This window comes from Aplidium turbinatum, chromosome 5, assembly GCF_918807975.1.
Source record: "Aplidium turbinatum chromosome 5, kaAplTurb1.1, whole genome shotgun sequence".
Lineage (NCBI taxonomy): Eukaryota > Metazoa > Chordata > Ascidiacea > Aplousobranchia > Polyclinidae > Aplidium > Aplidium turbinatum.
In genome coordinates, this window is record NC_137476.1 from 1626990 (window position 1) to 1649749 (window position 22760).

Here is a 22760-nt window from a genome sequence, read left to right on the forward strand (position 1 = left end):
CAATAGCCTACAACAGTGGTGATTATAACGCGCTGACCTAACTCTGCATCACTCTTTGATACTACATATTTTCAACAGTTAGTCCATGCTCATTCTATTGCAAAATTAAATAATTGGCTAGAAGAAACCGGCGGCCAAACATGGCCGACTGAGAATGTAGCACCGGCGGTTATTCAAGCACTACTTAGCGGCCATGGCCGCCGGCTGCTTTAAGGCTTGGGGTGGACCCATTGCCTGTGAGCTTAATAAGCCGGGACTACTGTATAAAACATGGTTGGATGTTCTCGTGTTTGATTGATGGCTACGTAGATGCCGCCACCAGATGGCCACAGAAGACATTCAAATAGAATTTTTAGATCCACAAATCTATAATCAAAATTCAACCTTTTGTATATGTTATTATGAAAGTTTGCGCAAACATTTTTGAAATCTTGTCACTGCATTCAGCTTGAAGTTGAGGTCACTCTACCTGGGGAAGGCCGTGATCGAAAATTCACAGTCGCAATTAAATGGGTCTCTCGCGTGTCGCTATACTCCCTCAAGTTGGCACTGGAGGGAAAGATGCATGGGATACCTTTCCAGACGGTCCAAGCGCTTGATGTGGTTATGAGACATTTGCCATCTATGAGGTTATTGAGATAAGTGGATGTTACCATGCCATTGCCATGTATTGTTTGCATGTTTTTATGATTATAAAGAATGTTTATCGGTGACTTCATAATAATTTATGTACCATTGCTCTTTTGACATAACACAATTACCTTAAAATGTGTTTGCAAGCTGTTTTCCATTTCAAGCTCCAAAGTTTACTTTAAGTTAAAACAGTTTGTTCTATGGTTCTATAACAAAGACCTTTACTGACAGTAAATCAACATGCTGTTGTGGCAATTCGTATCATTGAATACATTCATTAAGTAGTTTGCTTTCTAGTGGTTCTGATTTGCAATATGACTGCATCAGTCACAATGAGTTCTTTTTGATACGAATGTTTACACTGTTGTGTGTCATAGCATTTTGATCACTCGTTCATCGATGAATTTTTGCACACCAGATACACTCCTGTTGGCCGTTCATTCTTTTCTGCCCCTGGAAAGCAAAAATCACCACTTGGAGGCGGCAGAGAGGTTTGGTTTGGCTTCCACCAGTCAATGCGGCCCACCCAGTGGAAAATGATGCTGAACATTGATGGTAATTTTCGATAAATGTTTTTCTTACAAACGTTTCTAAAACTTAAATGCCGTGCGGGCGGTCTCGAAAGTTGCGTTGCTGGGCGTCTCTCATGTTACTTCTTGGACTGTGCTACCGTGACGTTAATGTACATCAGCTATTATCTCACTCTTTGAAATAAAATGAAGAAAGACATGGATTGTCTTGATTCTAAATTAATAATGAGCACGTGTGTTACTCGGCGTTTGTCGGCCTCAAATTTCATTAACTTCAATCAGTGCTTACTAGCATGACATTTCAAGACGAAGACGCCAAATAAGTGTCGTGCAGAAATTTAAGGAATGATGTGTTTACAAATGAAGTTGAACGCATCTGATAAACAGTTCAGTGGTCCATTTGAACGTTGTGACTGATTCCACGTTGTGACAGCGTTCCTTCAAATGTTGTCGCTGATGCTTGTGTTCGCTCTTCGAAATTAGTGCATTTTAATCAGGGCTGTGGTTGATATACGACTCCGACTTCTTGGTTCATATCTGGCCTGTGACTCCAGCTTCAGTGTTGCCAGATATTTTATACTCTTTTCCTTTTTCATTTGTTTTTTATTTAGTTTCACTTTAGTTGTGATCGAAATTGAAATGGCGACTTTCACAAAAAGTGACAAGCACTTCTCATTTCTGGCAAGTTAGAGTCGGTCTTTTTTGATGACTCCGTCTCTGGACACTTCCAAATCCCTCCGACAAAATTATTGGAAAAATAACATTACAGGTTCTTAAGTGCCTTCAGCAATTGCCGAGATACAAATTTTCGAAGTGGTGTATTCTCAGCGCTTTGTGGTGTCAATATCTTGTTGTTTGTGTTTATCGGTGGTAGTGGCTAAACTGGCTATAGTAACTCATCACATTGTCACTCCTTCTTCTTCAGTATCTGCCACTGCATTCTATCGGGCTCAATCCTGTGTTGATTTCTTGTGCGATGTGTTGGATATCAGGTCGTTGCAAGAGTTACAAATGGCTCGGGCTCTCACAGACTCCCAGAGAGTGAAGTTCACAAAAGAGATCCGTGGTTTGAAGGTGAGTATCACTGGCTGCTGCGCCTGGATGTAACAACGTAATCTGTGGCGGCCTCAAACGCAAGAAGAAGAATATTCTTATGCTTCTATCACACCGAGCCCTATAATTAGTCCCAATAATAATAGTCCTAAGTCCTACTCCTAATACCTCTTTCAATTGGTGTCATTCTAATTCATATATATTATACATGATTGCGTGTAGAATTTGATACTGCGTTAGTTAGTGACCACTCTCCCCTGTTCTCACATTTTTAAGTTTCTTGGTAATAGTTACTTGATAACATTTAAATTCCTTTTTCTAGTTTCAAAATTTGCGAGCGATAATTTTCTTTTCACAAAAACATCGTGGTTCAAGAATAACTCTGCCCGCAACCAATCAACTCGTCAGTCGCAATATTTAAGATCGTTTGTTGTAGGCGATCAGCTAGACAGTATATTTGTATACCTTGCCCATGCCCCTGGTTTAAACCTGCTAACTTGGTTGATAACTTGTCCCTTTGATTAGGTTGAGATTACTCACTGTGGTCAGATGAAGAGGAAATATAGAGTTTGCAATGTGACTCGGCGATCCGCATCCACACAGACCTTCCCTCTCCAGCTCCCTGAGACCGGTCAAGCCATCGACTGCTCGGTGGCAAGATACTTCCAAGACAAGCACAACATCACTTTGCAGTTAGTCGGACATTAGCTTGTGTTTCCAATCGATATTTTCCTATTGAAACTGATGTTAAAATGCTCATTAAATATTCACCCAGAGACGCTGTTGCTAGCTTTGATCACTCACTTCGTCGCCCTTGCAGTTCGTTGTATTGGCGTCAACCGTCAGACTCGAACCATACTTATTGTTTTGTTAAATGCAACTGTATCTTTAGCAGGATACTTACTTAAAAAAATCTTCTTTGACTGCAAAGCAATCTGTTGCTGATTTAATTCGACTTAGTTTTGTTGAAAGATTTGCATAACGCTGGAATCTTTTCAGTTTATTCAAACTTTTTTTTTTCAAAATCTTGCAGGTATCCGTACCTTCCCTGCCTTCAAGTAGGTCAGGAGCAGAAGCACACTTACCTTCCCATTGAGGTGTGCAACATTGTGCAGGGACAGAGATGCATTAAGAAACTAACAGACAGTCAGACCTCCACGATGATTAAGGTCAGTGGTGACGTGATATTACCATTTGTGTCGGCTGCATAGCCGAGTGGTGAGAGCCCTGGTTGGACAATCGAAAGGGCGCCGGCTCGACACCGCTCAAGAGCATGCGAGTGTGTCTTCCAAGACACTTAAAGATATGCCTGAAGGTGGACATGAAGATTGGAAGATTGGCTTCCTTGTCTTCCCGTCCACTTAATCTAAATGTTCAACTACTCAGAGTTTACCTGGATAGACGATATAATTGACTTTTGTTGAACAACCAGCTTGAGAGTTTTCGTTTAAACTGAACATTTCAACTGAACCAACAGTTGTGCAGCTATACGCACCACCAGCCCAACTTTTCTCATTTCGTGGAATGGCGAGTTCATTTGTGACCATTCTATGCCAACTTATTGACGTTTAAGTGACTGTTGTTTACGTTATTCCAATGCACAGGCTACAGCAAGGTCGGCTCCTGACCGTGAGCTGGAGATTGCCAACTTGGTCCACCAGGCTCAGTTCAATAACGACCCCTACGTCAAAGAGTTTGGAATTCAGGTAACGACTGGACATTGCGTGATGTTTGTGAAGTGCATCAAATCACTTCATTCATTTCAACTTTTGGCGTTAGCTTTATATGGAGCGTGCAAGATGATGCAGCTTTGGTGATGTGAGAATGCTTTCTATTTAACAAACTTCTCTTTTTACCAATGCTTTATAGCTTCATTATTCTTCCAACAAATGTTTCTATTGTTGGAGATATATTCCTTTGTGCGCTAATACACGCAACAGATGCTTGCAGTTGACGACCCTGTGTGAGGGTTATGTGAAGTTAAATAGAAAATGTTTTTGTGTCAACTTCGGCCCCACATTGGCATGCCGCTTACTGCCCTCATGAGCCCGTTGTGAGTCAATAAAAGATTTTATTTTTAGGTTATCGATGAAATGACCGAGGTCAGAGGTCGAGTGCTTCCCCCACCAACAATACAATACGGAGGAGATGTAAGTTCTGTAGGAACTGCTGTGTTGAAAATTCTAATCTGAGATATTTACTGATTAGTTGCGTGTGTTAACCCCCTATTGACGTGTTGCTTACCGCAGACGCACACCCAGGCCACCCCGAACCAGGGCGTATGGGATATGAGGGGGAAGCAGTTCCATTCAGGAATCAGCATCGATGTGTGGGCCATCGCATGCTTTGCCCATCAACGAACGTGCATGGTAGGTAGCTTGCTTGCCGGTTGTTAAGTGTGGTCTTAAACAGTAACGCTGCTTTCTGTGAAGTATTTGAGGCCTACCTACTATGTGTGCTTACAAGTAGGCATGCTATGACGTACTTGTAAGTGTTCATCTTCACCCACTAGCCTACAATGACTATAGATCTTGTTAAAATAGTTTTTAATTATTATTTTTGTTTTGTGTTTTCCGGAGCAACCTGTTGTTATTCTAAACAGGCTTAAAATTGTTCTTGACTCAAAGCCAAGCTCATGTGCGCCCTCTTCCGGTGTTCAGCTAACACAAACTCCCTCACTTACGCCTCAAGTGGATTTTAATGAGGTTGCCAGAAGCAAATTTGTTTTTCTGAAGCATGTCATTCAAGTACTTGAGTGTTGTGCGTTGTTTCAACATCTATCAACGTTGATGGTTAATAACCAACTTGCTCGTGATTCCAGGAACACCTCCTCCGTACTTTCATCAAACAACTCCAGCGGATCTCGGAAGATGCTGGAATGCCCATTCATGGGAATCCTGTCTTTTGCAAGTACGCGCAAGGATTCGAACACGTCGAGCCATTGTTCAGGTGAGTTTGTGATCAACCCTGAGAGAAGTGTTCTGTTGAAAGGGTGAGGCATCAATGGTTGTAGAATCTGATGGAAGAAATATTCTTTCATTGACTGAGAAAGCGTCGTTTTAAGCTCAAGCTTGGCAGTTTCGCACCCTTGTAGATGTAGAACCATTGATCCATCTCGCTTACTAAGTTTGACCAATGACCAAGTGAAGTTTTCATTGTGTGATTGCTGCTTGCAAACCTTTCCTCCCTGGATGAGATGACCTAAAGTGCGCCGCTCATTTGCACGCCTAAAGAATTGAACCATTGTCTCTTGATCTTGTTCCTTGGCCGCCTCATTCGCTAATAAGTCCATCCCCAGGCAGAAAATTAACCGCTTTTTGAAACGTCGATTTGCTGACTTGGTCGGTACTTCCAACAATCCGTTCTCGGCAGCTCAAAGTGCCTTTAATTGTTTGGGATGACGTTGTATTTGCATTGTTGTATGTTGATCAGACTGGTTATGTTTCAGGCATTTGTGCGATGAATTCCCTGCCTTGCAGCTAATCGTCGTTATCTTGCCGGGGAAAACCCCGGTCTATGGTGAGTCATTGAATTTGTATGATTGATATATCAAGCAACGCTGCCCTTATTGATTCATGGGCAACCTGTGATTGAAGTTGTGTTAGCAGCTGTGTTACTAGCTCATCATTATCCAAGTTCGGTTTTTCCCACTTGTGGCGGTGGTCGATTCTTTCCTCGCAGCGATTGTCTTCGCTCCTTTTCTCGATCTCATTTTGTAACTAAAATACTAATTTTTTGTAAGTAGCTTCAGTTGGGAGATGCTCTAGCTTTCATTTCAGAAAGGGTTATTGAAACCCCGTATTTAATAGTTGATATTTATAGTGCTCCTTTATGTGATGCACTTCCACCAAGGGTACTGACCAGACGCCAAAATTAAAAAGGCCAAACTGGCAACTCTGGCGTTTACAAACAATAAACAAAAATAGAAACTTGTATTTTTGGGAAGTATTGTTCTGAACTCTATCTGGTTTCCACCGCCGTTACTATAGTCTCATTGCAGCCGAGGTCAAGAGAGTTGGTGACACCCTGCTCGGTATCGCCACCCAGTGTGTGCAGTCAAAGAATGTGAACAGACCTTCCCCTCAAACCCTGTCCAATCTGTGCCTGAAGATCAATGTCAAGCTGGGTGGGATCAACAACATACTGCTGCCCTCAATCAGGTTGGCCCTCCTCTACCTGTGAAGGTTTCGGTTGCCTTAAACTTTATATTTCGCATCATAAGTCCCTACCATAGCTTTTTATTTCGTCTTTTACACATTCATGTACCGGTATGCATAAGTTTTCGCCTGTTACACATTGTTTGCAAACAAGCACGTTTTAGATTTCTAACTTTAGCCAGCTTAGTCCAGGTTGAAGGGTTAATTGTGTAATTCCTGGTCGTTTGTGTCAATGCCGAGTTGCTTGATCTATCCGGTCTTGCAATGGCATATGTAGCTATCAATTGTACCTTGCATTGTCTCATTGCTGTTGACGCCACAATGCGATCGACAGGCCGCTTATAATGAATGACTCACGGATGCATTGTCTAATTGATTTGTTGCTGCCTGGTAACTGGAAGCTTTCCGTCGAGTAAAGTTTCAAGGCTTTGCAACCGCTGATGTCATTGCCAACTATCGATCTGATTCGTGGTTAGCTGCAAACTCCCGGATGTTCACTAGCAATCAACGCCTATTAATCGCGTTGCTGTCTATCGTGGTAGAATCTTGGCCTGTATCCAACAGACAGGCTCTGTACAGTGGTGTTCTGATGATGTCAGTTGTATACAGGTCAAGAAAATGAAATATCTTCTGACTGGTGTCAAACCCACAATAATGCTTGATATGAACGACTCGGTTACATGTCTTGCAATACAAACAAATTTGTTTTCACACGAGTCAGTTCAATCATAAATAGCTAAAAATCGATTTCGATCAGCTAGCAGCTAGATCATCTTCATTTAAGCTTATTCATTTGAACAATGATTGAACTGACTCGTGTGAAAATACATTCGTTTGTATCAGTTGCATACAGTCGTCGTTTATTTTATTTATTGCCTCACTTTGCGGCTATTATGGCTGGTCGGTGGCAATAATTCAGCGGTTTATTTATGATTATTATTTTTAATCAGCCTCATAAGTCTGGTTTCTACAATTGGTTATAATTTGCCTTGAAAACACTTAGTTACTCATTAACTTGCTGTGGCTTGGTCCTTGCTTGCTATGACGTCACTGAGCATGATAATGGCCATTGACGCGTCACTTCCTTGTGCAGACCTCAAGTGTTCAACGAACCAGTGATCTTTTTCGGTGCCGACATCACCCACCCACCAGCTGGGGACATGAGGAAGCCTTCCATTGCTGCGGTGAGTGGAACGTTAGTGCTTGCTTAGCCATGTTGCTACAAAGTAAATCAATGAAATGCTCAGTAAAGTATTAATAGCATTTGTTTAGGTTTCAGTTGTGTATAGTTTGAGTTTATGGAAGTTCGCTTCTCACATTCAATTAGGAATCATTCTTAGATAAATCAAATTATCTTTCTCTATTTGGTCAGTGAAAGCCACTTTCTTCTTCCTTTTTTTCCCCGCGCTTTTTTAAAGTGAACAGTAAAGTTTTTGCTCTCCAGGTCTAAATATATACTGTACATTGGAATCAAGAAAAATTTAGGCCTGGAGAATAGCTAGATTTGGACAAATTGAGAAAGGAATTTAATTGTGGTCATTTTAGTTGCAAAATTTTCAAAATTGATGAAGAACTCGCAGAGAAGGGATAATTCAAAGAAACCTTGATTTAGCCGAGCCAGTAGCTAGGCCTACCAGTGAATTCGGCATCCATTTTGTTATTTGCATTTTCTGAGTTGGATCGCTCATAGATAGCCACTTTTATTATTACATTTTGAAGACAAAGTAAAGAGAAGTCACAAGAAATGTTTTTAGCCTTTTTATATTCCACCTAACCGTAGTCAACCTTCATTCTCACTCAACTAAGTTCAAACCGTACCCAGGCTTGGTGCTGCAATCATCGACTCAAAAGAATGTTGTTTATGGTTACCCAATCAAATTTTTAAAGAATTGAATCTGGACTGTTCATTGTACCGTATGTTACAACTCCGTTTTTGTTTAATTTTCTTTTGTTGGCCAATAGTTTGTAGTTCTGCACAATTTTGAATTTATAGAAATGTAATCAGCTCGGTCTGACTGATTTTATAACTTTTGCCTAATTTTCATATTTTATGACGCAACAATAATATTTTTAAAAATTTGACCTTTCGAGCTGTTCCTTCTCTTGTTTTTTTTTTCTAGTTTTGTTTCCCCATGTTACAGTAATTGATGTGTCTTAATTAGGCTACTTGATCCATTAACTGCAACAGACCACTTTTTATTTTCAAAGCTGCATATGTTTAATTGCGTAGCATTTTAACCTAATTCACTTGTTTTAATACTATACCACTGTTTTAAACTGCGTGGTCTTCTGTGACATCACAACTCATTTTTTAACTTGCCTATGAAGACTCAAAGTAAAAAGTTCAGGAAACTTGTAATTTTTTTAATTTTATTTAATTGTTGGCGCAAACACGCAGCAAACGGCAAACTAACAAAAGGGAAACTGGAAAAATAACTAAAACGTAATTTGCCGATGCTTGACATTTGTCACATTAAGAACTGGGAAGCAGCTGACTCGATGACTGATATAGTCTTTCGGTGCTTCCTGTCTGTTGTGGTATCTAGATGGCTATGGTGCTATTCTATTCATGTGTATAATTGTACCTTGCTATTCTTGCAACAGACAAATCAAAGTTTTCTCTCGCTCTCTCTCTAAGAAACGTTGCGTTTCCTCAGAGCCAGTGCAAATGTGTCTTTTAAATGCGTTTATGACGTCACTGCTCATTTAACTTGCACCATTCAAATTGTGGATTTGTTGTCTTTTGTAAGCTGATAATGCACATGGTGACCTCACATTGCTTGTGGTAGGTGGTTGGCAGCATGGATGCCCACCCGTCCCGCTACAGCGCCACTGTGCGTGTGCAGCAGCACAGAGATGAGATCATCCGGGATCTTGCCGTGATGGTACGTGACCTCATGATAGAGTTCTACAAGGCAACCCACTACAAACCGGTCCGTGTCGTCATGTACAGGGACGGAGTGTCGGAAGGACAGTTTCAAACGGTCAGTATATTTGCATGGGAGAAGGATCGAATAGTTTTAAAACACATGAACAAATTTCTTACAAAGCGTTTCCTACAATTATTGTGTTATTTTGTTTGAAATTATTTTACTTGAACTGATCAATGATATTTCGTATAATATAAATTAGACCATACAACAGAAGAGAGTGTAATTACAAAAGAAAGAATACTGTAACACATTAATTTAGCTTTGTGCTTTTTTTGTTCTAATTTTCACTGTTTCGTGTTTAAACATCTTGCTTTTGCGAGATAGAAAATCACAACATGGCAGTTAATTGGCGTCTTCATTAACTTAAGCGTATTGAAGGTGGTGGCTGACTTGATGACCCTTTGTTGCCTTTTCATTCAGTAGGAACTGAAGTAATTGTTAGGTGTTCCTTCATGAATGATGTTTTCGTTATATTTAACGGGTGGAAAAATTAATAAATTGATTGCTTCTTTGGTAACGTGGATTGCAATTGATGTTCAGCCTCTTATCCACAGGTCCTCTCTACGGAGCTGAGGGCGATCCGAGAGGCGTGCACTATGCTGGAGGTGGGCTACCAACCAGGCATCACCTTCGTTGCCGTACAGAAGCGTCACCACACTCGGCTCTTCTGCAAGAATTTCGGCGATAGGAGCGGGAAGAGCGGTAACATACCTGCCGGCACCACGGTGGACACCGGGATCTGTCATCCCACCGAGTTCGACTTCTACCTCTGCAGCCACGCCGGCATACAGGTGGGTGGGTTGCTGAGTATGTCCGGTATTGGATATCGTTTGCTCACGTTAAAATTGGGCTTGTAACTTTTCATTATGACTAAACACTATCACCCAGTGACTGTGGTTTCCAGAGTTGCATCACAATTACATTGTGCTGACATATTGCAATCACAATTCCTTCCAAACATGTATTTAATTACATGTTACAATTACAAATTGACAAACGTTGTACAAAAGTTACAAGACAACATGCACATTGCTCACATCAACTTGATCAAACTACCTCGGAATGGCCCGTTTCGGCGAGTCCAATTCGGCGAGTCCGATTCGACTAGTCCGATTCGGCGAGTTCCCTATTCGGCGAGAGCCTTTTTCGGCGAGTGCCCTATTCGGCGAGTTTTTGAAATTTTTAAAAGGAAATTATCGGGTACCGTAGCCTAATTACAATTGCCGTTTTTACATCGTTTTAACGTCGCTAAACGTTGAAATCGTGCAGAAAGGAATAAAAATAAAATGTTTGAACTATTAAATTAAAATTCGTCATGTCAGTTCAGTTATTTTTATTTTTGACCATCATATCAAAAACAATACAGGCCTCGAAATTTGTACTTTTTTCCGGCGGTCAAGCATGTCCTACCAGACTAGCCCTTTCAGCGGACATTTAATATCTCAACAGGACATACTTTTTACATGTAGATTTTGCACAAAATCACACTAACAGTATTGTGTAGTCGTGTTTGTAGAAGACGATTTTCGACAACAGAATAACTCTGCAATGGTTGATGGCTTAATTAACCGACCCTGAAGTATACTGGAGCAGATTGCTTGCAAATAAATCAGTGCGTTAATGACAGTCGTATAATGACGCAATAAACACAATTGAAAACAACAATCCAAATTTCCTTATTACAAAAGCAACTACGATCACTTGTTCCGTGGTTTTCGCGTTATAGAATCGTTGTGCCAAGCGATTACTGCCGGCGCGGGTTGTAAATCTCCATGTCAGGACCGTCCAGACAAATGCGCATTAGTGACTCAATAGTGTAAGCCCTCAATAGTGTTAACTAACTAACACAATAGTGTTAGTCTAACACCCTCCCTTCTGTGCAGAACTTCTATTTCTATCAGTATCAGCGTGAATAAGGTCGCCACATTCGCCTAAGCACGTGCGGAACCCAGCTGAGACTTGCTTCTCTGTGACGTTTCTTTTTAACAAACGATCAATGTAACGCAATAATCCTCATTGTTAAAATTAGAATACATATCCTGCCGAAAAGTTCAGACAACTTTATTTCAAGGCAACATTGCAAGGCGTTGAAATGATGTAAAAATGGCTACTTTTGCCATCAGCTGTTAACCACGCCACTCTAATGTGATCTTTAAAGCAATTGCCTGTACTATTATTGTTTCAGCTCCGTATTTGTTCGCGTTAAACAAACAATTGTAACAATTCAAATTTAAAATATATTTTTGCTGCATTAGTTCTATTTTTGTCAAGAATTTTGCGGCGGTCATTTATGATCGACCAATGAGTCGGCTTCGGCAGACATTCAAGGTCATTCCGGAGGTCATGTCCGCCATGACCGCCGGAATTTCGAGGCCTGCAATACACGTCAACATAGCAAAGGTAGAAGCGACAAAACGCGAACGTTAAAACGTGCTTGAATTCGTCATGTCAGTTCAGTTATTTTTATTTTTGACCATCATATCAAAAACAATACACGTCAACATAGCAAAGGTAGAAGCGACAAAACGCGAACGTTAAAACGTGCTTGAATTCGTCATGTCAGTTCAGTTGTTTTTATTTCTGATCATGATATTAAAAACAATTCACGTCAACATAGCAAAGGTGTAGAAAAAGGTAGAAGCGACAAAACGCGAACGTTAAAATGTGCTTGTGACCGAAGTAAGTTATTGAGTTGAAAGAAATTTGGCAAGGTTGCATCACCTTCAGAAAAATTTAAGATATGAAGGAAAAATAAAACAAAGAAAATGTTAGAAAAAAAATAATGTTTATGTCTATAAGTTAGTACTTTTGAATAGTTAAAATCATAGGCGCCTAACTATTTTATTGGCCGTGGGGGCGAAAGCGTGTTTCATCAGCAGCAACGTAAATTCAGCGAAATGTCACGCAGATGGATGACGTAATTATGTCGTCACACTAGGATTGCTTTTATTGCCACACTCGGAGTTATCGCTACGTTCGACCTGCCGTTAATTATTATAAACAAAGCTCGACCAAAACACATGCTATGCGTCTGCGTTGGCTAGCGGTTGATGGACTGCGACTCTTTAAGCTAAGCACAACATAAAGTTTAGCAACGAACTAGATTTATTAGCATGAAACAAGAGACGAAAAGGTTTACTAAAAGGTATACTGTAAATGGAATGAAAATACTAACTTGATCATATGCTTGAAAATATACCTGTTGAAAGCAAAATCATTCATGTTTGCATCAATTCAACAGCACGTCACCTTTAATAAATTTAAAAGTTGCTGACATCCGTAAACAGCCCTTGAAAAATAGTTACAGAGAGACGTTTGATTAAGTTTTCGACTTGACATTGCTCCCTTTTCACTACAATATCGCAACTTATGGCTGACCAGCTTTCAAGTTCCAATTCGCTGTAAAGATGAAAACAAAAGATGCGCATATTCCCCGCCTTTGATCGGGTTTCCATGGCAACGGACGTGTGTGCGCCATGCAGTTTGCTCGAGGCCGTTGTTGTGTTGATTATGCCGCTTGTGCGACTGTGGGCAATGCGGTTTGTACCAGCCCTTGTTACGTTGGTTAGTGGTAACCAAGGATGCCAGAGCTTGGTTTTTCCACCTAGATCTGGGTTTTTTTGACCACATCTGGGTTTTAAGTTTTTTTATTTCAAATTTAGGTAAATCTAGGTTTTTAACTTTGTACAGAGCTTGCACAGTATTAAAGCACTGGGATCTTAGATAAATGGTCCACACTGCAACACAAAAATGATAAGGTACACCGGTAATGTTTTTTTGCATCAGCCACTGCAGTCAGTGAGGTACAGGATGCTGAAAAAATGATCCAACTTTATGAAAATGTGGATGACTAAAAATTGGAGTAGGCCTAGTAGCCTACAACTATTTGTGTTACTGAGCATTTATTTATTGTGAATTTGAGTTATTCTTTTCAACAGTATGTTCAAATGAAAAAGGCAAAGCAGGGTTTGTTGCTAAGAACCAAGTTACCGTAGTTGTACACCAAACTGTAAGCAGTAAGCAGGCATGATGATTCTCCTTAGCCGCAGTCTACAACTCACACAGCAAAAAGTTTAGTTCAAAAGTCAAAACTAACCTTAATGGCTAGCCTATACACTCATACATCTAGTCAGTTTTAGAAATTTTGGTTAAACACAGACTAAACCTTGCTAGCTAGACGCTTTACCATAAAGGTAATTTTGAACCAAAATCTTTGCCGTGAGCCCATATAGGCCTACCAAGCTCTTGTTTTTGTATATAGTTATATTACACATATATTAACTGGTCATATTGACTGATTGATTGAATCTTTATCCTCGGACTGGGAAAGCTTCTTGCAGAGCTTAATCCTGGCAGTTTCGCATACTTGTGGAGGCTTTGAATCACTGACGCAGGCCCGGTCACCGAGATTGACAGAGTGGAGTTTCCGATTGTTGAAGTGTTGTTGCCAGGGAATTATTCCATCCAATAGATGCCGCTGAATGGAGAGCAGTCCTTAACGAGCGTTGCTCAAGCGCACACCCCGAGAGTCGAACCGGCGCCGCTATTGATCTTGAAGTTTCTTCGTTCCAGAAGTGACGCGCTAACCAATTGAGCTATTGTATACCGTCAATTATATAAACATGTTACTATTTGTAGCTTTCTGAGGCTTCTGTGTAATGCTTTAAAATGGTACTGAAAGCACACGCAGGTTTTTTAACCGCTTTACTACATATTTTCTGGACCTGGGTTTTTTTTGCCTCATCTGGGTTTTTTTTAGCACACAATCTAAGTTTATTGGAAATTTGTCGCTGGCATCCCTGGTGGTAACCTCGGGCCGAGACTTCAAGTTCATTTTCACAGCAACCGATTCACTGCCGCGACAATTCTCTGCAGAGGTTTCGACTTTCGAAAGCGACAGCGAGGCTGTTTGCAAGCGCATTAAGTTAAACGCACGCTGCGTCAACGTAGCAAATTATGTTGTTTTTGAGTGCATTCAACATCTGATGACATGGAATCGACGCAAAATGGTAGATTTTTGCTATGTCACAGGCAGCAAAATCATTCATTTTTACATTGATTCAACGTCTGCAGACGTTAAATCAACGTAAAAATGACAGATTTTTTTGTCTGGGGTGGGATTGTAGCATCGCTACTCGTTCTAGTGATTATTTACTGCGAAGCTGTTGCGGTTTGCATTTAAAAATGTTTTCCTGCTGCCGATCGCTAGTTCATCTATTGTTTTATGTATCAATGCCGCATAAAAAGTTGCTCCCACGCGGAAATATGCGTGGGGGCCTGGTCCCCACGGCTTAGGCGCCTATGGTTAAAATGATTAGTTTGGATCAACAAATGTGTGACCTACACTCCTACAGCTTAGATTGAAAGGAAATTATCGGTTAGGCTACCGTAGCCTAGTTATCCCGACCAGCAAAAATTTGTTCCAAGAACCCAGTTAGCCTAACAGTTCATTTTTACATTGTAGTAACAGAATGAAAAGGCTAACCAAGTGTGTGGCCTATCGTTTTAACGTCGCTAAACGTTGAAATCGTGTAGAAAAGGGTGCTTAGGATACGTTGAAACTGAGAAACATTCACAGAAGCCCTACGATACGTTGCATTTTTAAGATAATGTATTCAGACGTTGAATCAATGTACAAATGAAATGTTATGCTAAATGGGTTCTTGGAACAAATCGTAGGGCTTCTGTGAATGTTTCTCAGTTTTAAAGTATCCTAGTCAGCAAAAGCTCCCTTTTCTACACGATTTCAACGTTTAGCGACGTTAACACGATAGGCCACACATTTGTTTAGCCTTTTCATTCTGTTACTACAATGTAAAAATGAACTGTGTTCTTGGAACAAATTTTTGCTGGTCGGGATAACTAGGCTACGGTACCCGATAACTTCCTTTCAATCTAAGCTGTAGGCCACACATTTGTTGGTCCAAACTAATCATTTTAACTATTCAAAAGTACTAACTTATAGAAATAAACATGATCTTTTTTTTTTTTTGTGACATTTTCTTTGTGTTATTTTCCCTTTATATCTTAAATTTTTCTGAAAGTGTTGCGACCGTGCCAAATTTCTTTCAACTCAATAACTTACTTCGGTCACAAGCACATTTTAACGTTCGCGTTTTGTCGCTTCTACCTTTTTCTACACCTTTGCTATGTTGACGTGTATTGTTTTTGATATCATGATCAGAAATAAAAACAACTGAACTGACATGACGAATTCAAGCACGTTTAAACGTTCGCGTTTTGTCGCTTCTACCTTTGCTATGTTGACGTGTATTGTTTTTGATATGATGGTCAAAAATAAAAACAACTAAACTGACATGAAGAATTTTAATTTAATAGTTCAAACATTTTCTTTTTATTCCTTTCTGCACGATTTCAACGTTTAGCGACGTTAAAACGATGTAAAAACGTCAATTATAATTAGGCTACGGTACCCGATAATTTCCTTTCAAAAATTTCAAAAACTCGCCGAATAGGGCACTCGCCGAAAAGGGCTCTCGCCGAATAGGGAACTCGCCGAATCGGACTAGTCGAATCGGACTCGCCGAATCGGACTCGCCGAATAGTAGCAGACCCAAACTACCTACACTTCATTCTGTTCAATGAAGCGGGCTACGCTGATACACGTCATACTATGGCGATAAACTGAAGTGCCATCCCAATAATTGATTTGGAAGTTTGCGAGCAACGGTTGGTTCAATGGTTTTTAAACTTTTGCCTTCCTAGCACCCCCTTGAAACCACCGACCAGTTCTCGCACTCCTCCTACTTTGGCTGAATTTAAAATGCTTCCTGAAGCCTGGTAAACAAACACCGCTTCTTTCGTCATGTTATTACGATCAGCGTCCCTGCACCCCTGAGAATATCTATTGCACCTCTGAATGGTGTGTGCACCTCTAGTTAAGAACCCCTGGATTAGTGCCCCGCATGTTGGAATCTATCTTGGATCTATCTGATTATTGGTGCACTTGCACATACAAACACTACATCGTAGTCGCAACTTGCCAAATAGAATTTTACTTTGGTTCAAATCTGTCCAAATTGTCATAACAAATTCAGTTAAACAACAGCAGAAAGTTTCAATAGCGATTTTGATTACATGAAAGTGTCTACTGTATATACATTCAATTGCAATGCTAATGAGTTCAACTCTGGCGCATTGATTTGATTGTTTATATTGAATGCGTTTACAAAATTAACTTTTCAAACTAAACAGCTTTTATACTTTAACGTTTGGTCAGTTTGTTGATTTGGCTTCTTCTAATCCCACGTCATGCTTTCGCCTTAACCGGAAAGTGTCTGCTTGTGAGGTGTAGCTCTTTGTGTCATCCGCGCTTGCTCTTCCAGCGATGCTTCGACCTGGTACGTGTGACGTATGCTGCTTGTTGTGCTGCGTTGTCAGTGAGGTGGGGAGGTTGGGGCGAGTTAGCATAGAAGATGCATATCAACTACGATTCGAAACGTTAGAATGGAGTGATTTCACATGACGCTCGGTGTCTGATTGTTGTATTGTGGTTGCAGCATCAGCTGCATGGTATGAAAGAGTGCCACATGCAGCTGTGACCTCATTGCAATCTACAGGGCACATCTAGACCTTCCCACTATCACGTGCTTTGGGATGACAACGACTTCCAGGCGGACGAGCTGCAAGTCCTCACCTACCAGCTCTGCCACACTTACGTCCGTTGTACCAGATCCGTCTCGATCCCTGCCCCGGCCTACTACGCGCACTTGGTGGCATTCAGAGCAAGATACCACCTTGTTGATAGAGACCATGACAGGTTGGACGTTGGAACAATATTTCTCTGACGATTTTTTCAATTTTGGTATTTTGATATGTTTAAAAGGGTAGTGATTTGAACCTTGCTGTCGTTGATATATAGGGCATAGGCCATCTAATCGAAAAGTAAAGTGTTTGTACTGAACAATTTATTCTGTCATAATTTCTGTTTGAATAAGGTAGTAAGGAAACGCCAAAAGCTTTATCAAACAAATGCATAAGTTAGCGATGGTGATTAATATCGTCAACTTTGACATTTAACCGACGTTTAATTGATGCGAGCTTTGTATTCCGCAGCGGTGAGGGCTCCCTCCAGAGTGGGCACGCGTACCACGACCAGGACGCACAGCTCCAAGCGATGTCGAAGGCGGTGGTGGTACACAAGAACACAGTGCGTAACATGTACTTCGCATAATCGGGCCGATCTTCACTTGGACTGGATACTCAATTGATGTCCAACGTGGATTTTTGCAAAGTTTTCTTGAATCAATGTCAATTTTACGTATTACCGAAGCAACTTAAAGTTTGTAGTTTCTCTTTCAAATCACTCTTCTCACTTGACACTGAAGTGTCTTCTTCTGATTCGCGCTTGTAGTGTTGTCTCGGCTACAGAGGCTTTTTTACGGTTCTGTTTGTTTTTAAAACCTCGCATTTTAACTTGATGCCGAACCATTTGCGACATGCATGGACGACTCCCACACTTTTTGATGGTGACGTCATTTTTATAGTTTCCACTTTCATTTGATGCTTTGTAACCACCACAAGAACAAGTTTGTTTCTTTATACCAAAGTTGCTCTTTCATTTAGTTTTGAAAGCTTTTATTGAAATCATCCCGCCATCTAAGAAAGCTGCTAATAACTTGCGTTGGTGGAAGGCACAGGCAGTTCCCATCAATGCATGTTCCACTTGTCACCTCAGTGCCATTCAGCTACTGCTGTTTGATTGGACGTTTTAAATGCTGAAATTGTCTTGTATGCTTAACAATTAACATATGTTTGTTTTTAACTTTGTATTGCATCACATCATCATTGTCCTTTCATAATCTAAAGTTATCCTTTGCAATGATATCGTAATTGTGATGTTGAATCAACGCTAGGCGAGGTGAAATTGACGTTGTTATGACATGAAGCTTTCTGTTGCTGTCTTCGCCTCGTAGAGTTTCATGCGTTGTTGCGTTGGATAAACAAAGTTAACCGCAAGATTGAGACCCCCGATGATATTGTAACCTTGCTTATAGATTCCTGTGCATTGTATGATGTATATAGATGTGATTATGTGGTAATAGTAGCATGATGTCACGTTATTGTTGATGTCATTTAGACACCACATGACGTGGTGTGCTAGTTTCTAATCACGTGTCGTTGAACTTTGATCAAATTGTCTTTGAGCAATCTTGTTCCTCGCCTGGTTTTGTTCCCACTGATGTCATGGTTGCTTTTGTCCTCACCGACGTCATCGCTGTCGTCACGCAAGCCCAGTTGCGACGTGACGTCATCGAAACGGGAGCAGGGCTTGAGGGTGTTGCCAGGCCAACGATCGTTGTCATAGCAACCAAGGTCCGAATGAGGTTGCTGCTCTGCGGTAGCCATGACTGCCGCAGGCCGTTTGCCTGGCATGGCCCCCTCCCTGTCTTGTGGCCGACCTCTATCATTGATTGTTGGCGGGTTTGCATTTGCTTTCGGGCTCTATGTTGTTGACCCAACCGTGGAAATAGGCGCATGATGATCATGAGGGAAAGTTCGAATCATTTGCCCAAAGAGTCAACTTCAGTGTTTGAATGTGGTAGCACTGCATCTCTTTATAAATAACGCTTTGCTATCCGTGTGACGTTTAAGCAGCGTGCATGTATATTTGTTTAAAGAAAGTAAACTTGTTACTCCAATGTGCTAAGATTATGATATGAATCCAGAAGTTCCCATCAATTACCGCAATTAACTTGCATGCTAACTTCCAACAACGAAACAAGAACCACTCGAGGCTGAGCCGCAATATTGGCACAACTGTCTAAAGATTTACTGCCATCGTATTAATGGACCAAGACTTGAACCTTTTCTCTAAAAAACACTTTCTCCATTTTAAACGACTTCGGCTCATGGTAGACTTGTACCTCACATATCACAATGAGCTTCTGTCATCAAACTATGTTGTAAAATTTGCAACGTCTCGAGTTAAAAGTCATAGCACCAACCAATCAAAGAGAGCCAATAAGTCATAATAGCTACACATGAAGTATTTTTAGTAAATCGGTGACTAGACTGCCATCGTACTTGGTAAATCTCCTAATCGTCAAAAAATATTTTCTTTGAACGTTTTGCGTACATCATTTCGTTATTGTGTGTTTGAGTCCTTACATGTGTGTTTCGTTGATAAACGCTGTGACGTGTTGGAGCTTCCTTTGTCGATAGTTTTCTTCGGGAACCGCTACTGCAGAAACAATCGACGAAAGAACACGAAGGTTTGATGACTCATGATTGCCAGTCACTACCCGGAACCGCGGGATACTGACTTCCTAATGAACTCATCGCTGGTGCCTCAATAATTATGTTTGCATTCTCTTGCTTACAAAATATCGCTTTCTTAGATTCATGTAATTATTATGTGACTTGGCTAATACATGGAGCTTGCATGGGAAGTGTAACATTTGGCCTCAGTGGCAAGCGAGGTTTATCGTAGCTCTCTGATAATTTCAAAGAAAGATTAATCAGTGCAATGTAGTACAAATGTAGACGTAGAAAAATGCAAAAAAGTCATTTTTGGCAAAAGGGCGGATATTAGGTTTATCAAAATCACGGCAGAGCTGATCGAAATCGATTTTTAGCTGTTTATGATTGAACTGACTCCTGTGAAAATAAATTCGTTTGTATTACAAGACATGTAACATAGTCGTTCATATCCAGCATTGTTGTGGGTTTGACACCTGTCAGAAGATATTTCATTTTCTTTAAATCCTCCAAAATAATGTCAAATCATAATGTTGCCGAAAAGTTCTAATACAAATAAAATAGGTTCGAACATGGCTACCTAAAGATACGGCCTGATTTGTCACATCTTGCAGAAATTTCCAGATTTTGCTGACTTTGGGCGAATGTTTACATAGTTTTTTTTAAAAAATTATATTTTCATGCTTTCTTTACTGTTTTCCCCAGGATGACACATTAGGTTTTAACATCCTCAGATGTTGAAAAACAAAGAAATTTTGAATTTGAAGATTTAAGTCCTACTGTTAATTTTTCAATAACAGTCTGATTGAGCGTTTTTCAACTTTTTCTCATTTGCTATTGCTTGCCCAAAGCAACAAAAAGCTTTTATATCATTAGGAGACAGCAAAAAGTGAAAACATATTAGTCAAACACTAGCAGTAACTGTAATCAAAATGTGACAAATCAGGCCGGTTCGAATAATACAAAATGATAAGATCAGATGGCGATTTGGTATATTTTAATCCTCTTCAGTACAACCGTATAACAGGTAGCCTACAGCACATGCAAGCAGCATGGCATACTCTAGTTGGTTAAGCACCGTGTAGAAGGATATTGTAGCGATAATTAAGTACCGTAACATTTCGAAAGGAAAAGAAACAGCCGTTGAAAGGCCTCGGCGTTTGTGGATTAATTAAAATCAACGTTCTTATTAAGTGCACGAGCAAAATCAGGTTGCTGAAAATAAAAATAATGAAGTGGTTTACATGCTGATGTCTCTCAGCCAGTTATATGTGGAATTAATCTTTTGCAACGTGCCTTAGCCTACTGTGCGTATTTAATTTGGCGAATTGCAGTCTTTTACGTCGCATCACTACTTTTTAGACTAAAGTGTTGGAGAGTTCCCACTCTCCAGCCTTAGTCTTTGTCATCCTCAACTATTCCAGAGAAGTCACAGTTGGACTGTTGTTTTCTGATGTAATCGCATCATTATTGCATTACATTTTCTTTATTTGATTACATTTTTTCGATTTGATTTTCATTATTTTTGTCAGGTCATTGTAAATAATGCACCTCAGTTTCTTCACAGCACCATCCAGACAATGGCGAAAAGTATGAAGCGAAATTAAATGGATCATGAAATTCTACGATGGTGAAAACAACTATAGTCGCGTTGTGCATGGCTCGAACTGTAACCTACTGGCTGGAACGACAATTGGGTGATGTGATCCAACCAAATCTCTGTTTCAGTTACTCGACATCATTGAAAATGAAATGTTGTACACGGCTCTTTTATTTGAGATCAATTGTCTTAACGTAGTTGATTTGCTTTAGTATTTGTGTTGTTAAAATAGCCTAACCCTGCTGTTATATTTTGAGAAGTTTAATTCCAGTAACCATCATTTCCTTGTCGGGACCACTTTGGTTGGATGCTCACTTCTTTCACCGAGATTCAAACATAATCATTCACTTAGTTTTGGTTTCTACATATCAAGTCCACGGTAAGGCCTAACCTATTAGTAAGCTGATTTTTATGTAAGGTACCTGCAGCTAATAAGGCCCGGCCAGTGATAACCCCCCCCGGGATCTCTGTTGTTACAAATCTTTTAAACAAAAGTGGAAGCCTCTGATTGCTGCCATGGTGAATTGAGACTAACTGGTGAAGTTTCACGACCTAAAGTTCAGAGTGGTTTGTTTAAGTACTAAAGGTGGAGATTCAGCTTCTTCAAAGCACTTGAAGCTACAATGGGATCAATCTTCTCAATCAAACGTAAAGTTTACATTAACTTCAGGTCTTCCCATGGTGTAGAAACTCCTGAACTGCAACGAAACCACCATGGCACATGCACATAAGAGGAAAATTGCAAACATTTTCAACTTATTAGTTTCCTTTGGCTGCAGAAGCAAGTGCTTCTTTGGATTAGTAGGATCTGTAACAGAAGTGATGAAAGCAGATGTCATTGTGACAGAAGTGGTTAAGCTAACATTCTGTATACATAGATCAAGCACTAAAGTTGCTCCACAAAAGGTCTTCTTTATTGATTACCCAGCATACAAGTCGATGTCATCAGATAGCCGAGACAAAAACAGGTCACGCCAAGTTGTGTCAATTTGAAAAGGAAGCAGGCTTGCCAGATTTTTTTTACAAAAAGTAGCAAAAAAGTAGCAAAATGGATTTGAAAGTAGCCCAATTTTTGCGCGATGTGTTTCTTTCAAGGAAAACTGTATTTTGTATGTTGCATAATTTTCTAACATGTCCCAATTGTAAGATATTGCATTGTATAGGCCTATCAGTTCCTACTGTACAATTAAACTTTGTTTATTGACTATTTTGTTTATTGGATTGTTTATTGACTATTTTTTCAACATAAAATTATTGCCTATTGTTTCCACTTATTTTAAGATTTAATAAAAGTGAGCAATGATGGTAGCACAACAAAGATTAACGAGAAGAGTTTAGTTGGTAGCGCTAACCAGAGGAAAACTGGTCACAAAATTGGTTTTAACATCACTCAATTAGCTTTATTGTGCTACCATTGTTGCTGACTTAAAATATTAAAAGACTGTCACAGCTAGCCTCCATTGGGCTAATAAGATTTGCTACATTACTACCCACTACACCTCTAGTCAGGCGCGAATCTAAGAGTTTTTTTCGGGGGGGGCCAGAAAATTTGAAAATCAATTAAAAAGAAAGAAAAAGCTAAACAGATATGAACAATGATACTACGACTGTACGACATATACGATATGCTAGA

The 22760-nt window shown here is 40.1% G+C and overlaps 1 protein-coding gene across 1 annotated transcript in view; it reads left to right on the plus strand.

The window, feature by feature from the left end:
* Nucleotides 1-19806, plus strand: part of LOC145770044 (protein argonaute-2-like) — a 28176-nt gene extending 8370 nt beyond the window's left edge. Inside the window, exons 4-19 of the mRNA XM_082581632.1 lie at nt 448-629; nt 1052-1188; nt 2089-2237; nt 2742-2908; nt 3250-3385; nt 3821-3922; nt 4298-4366; nt 4466-4585; nt 5038-5165; nt 5665-5735; nt 6217-6376; nt 7467-7557; nt 9163-9357; nt 9861-10097; nt 16887-17086; nt 17383-19806. Of these exons, the coding sequence (XP_082437758.1) occupies nt 448-629; nt 1052-1188; nt 2089-2237; nt 2742-2908; nt 3250-3385; nt 3821-3922; nt 4298-4366; nt 4466-4585; nt 5038-5165; nt 5665-5735; nt 6217-6376; nt 7467-7557; nt 9163-9357; nt 9861-10097; nt 16887-17086; nt 17383-17500 (2262 nt within the window). The 3' untranslated portion in view covers nt 17501-19806. The remainder of the gene's footprint in view (nt 1-447; nt 630-1051; nt 1189-2088; nt 2238-2741; nt 2909-3249; nt 3386-3820; nt 3923-4297; nt 4367-4465; nt 4586-5037; nt 5166-5664; nt 5736-6216; nt 6377-7466; nt 7558-9162; nt 9358-9860; nt 10098-16886; nt 17087-17382) is intronic.
* The last annotated feature ends 2954 nt before the right edge of the window (nt 19807-22760 follow it).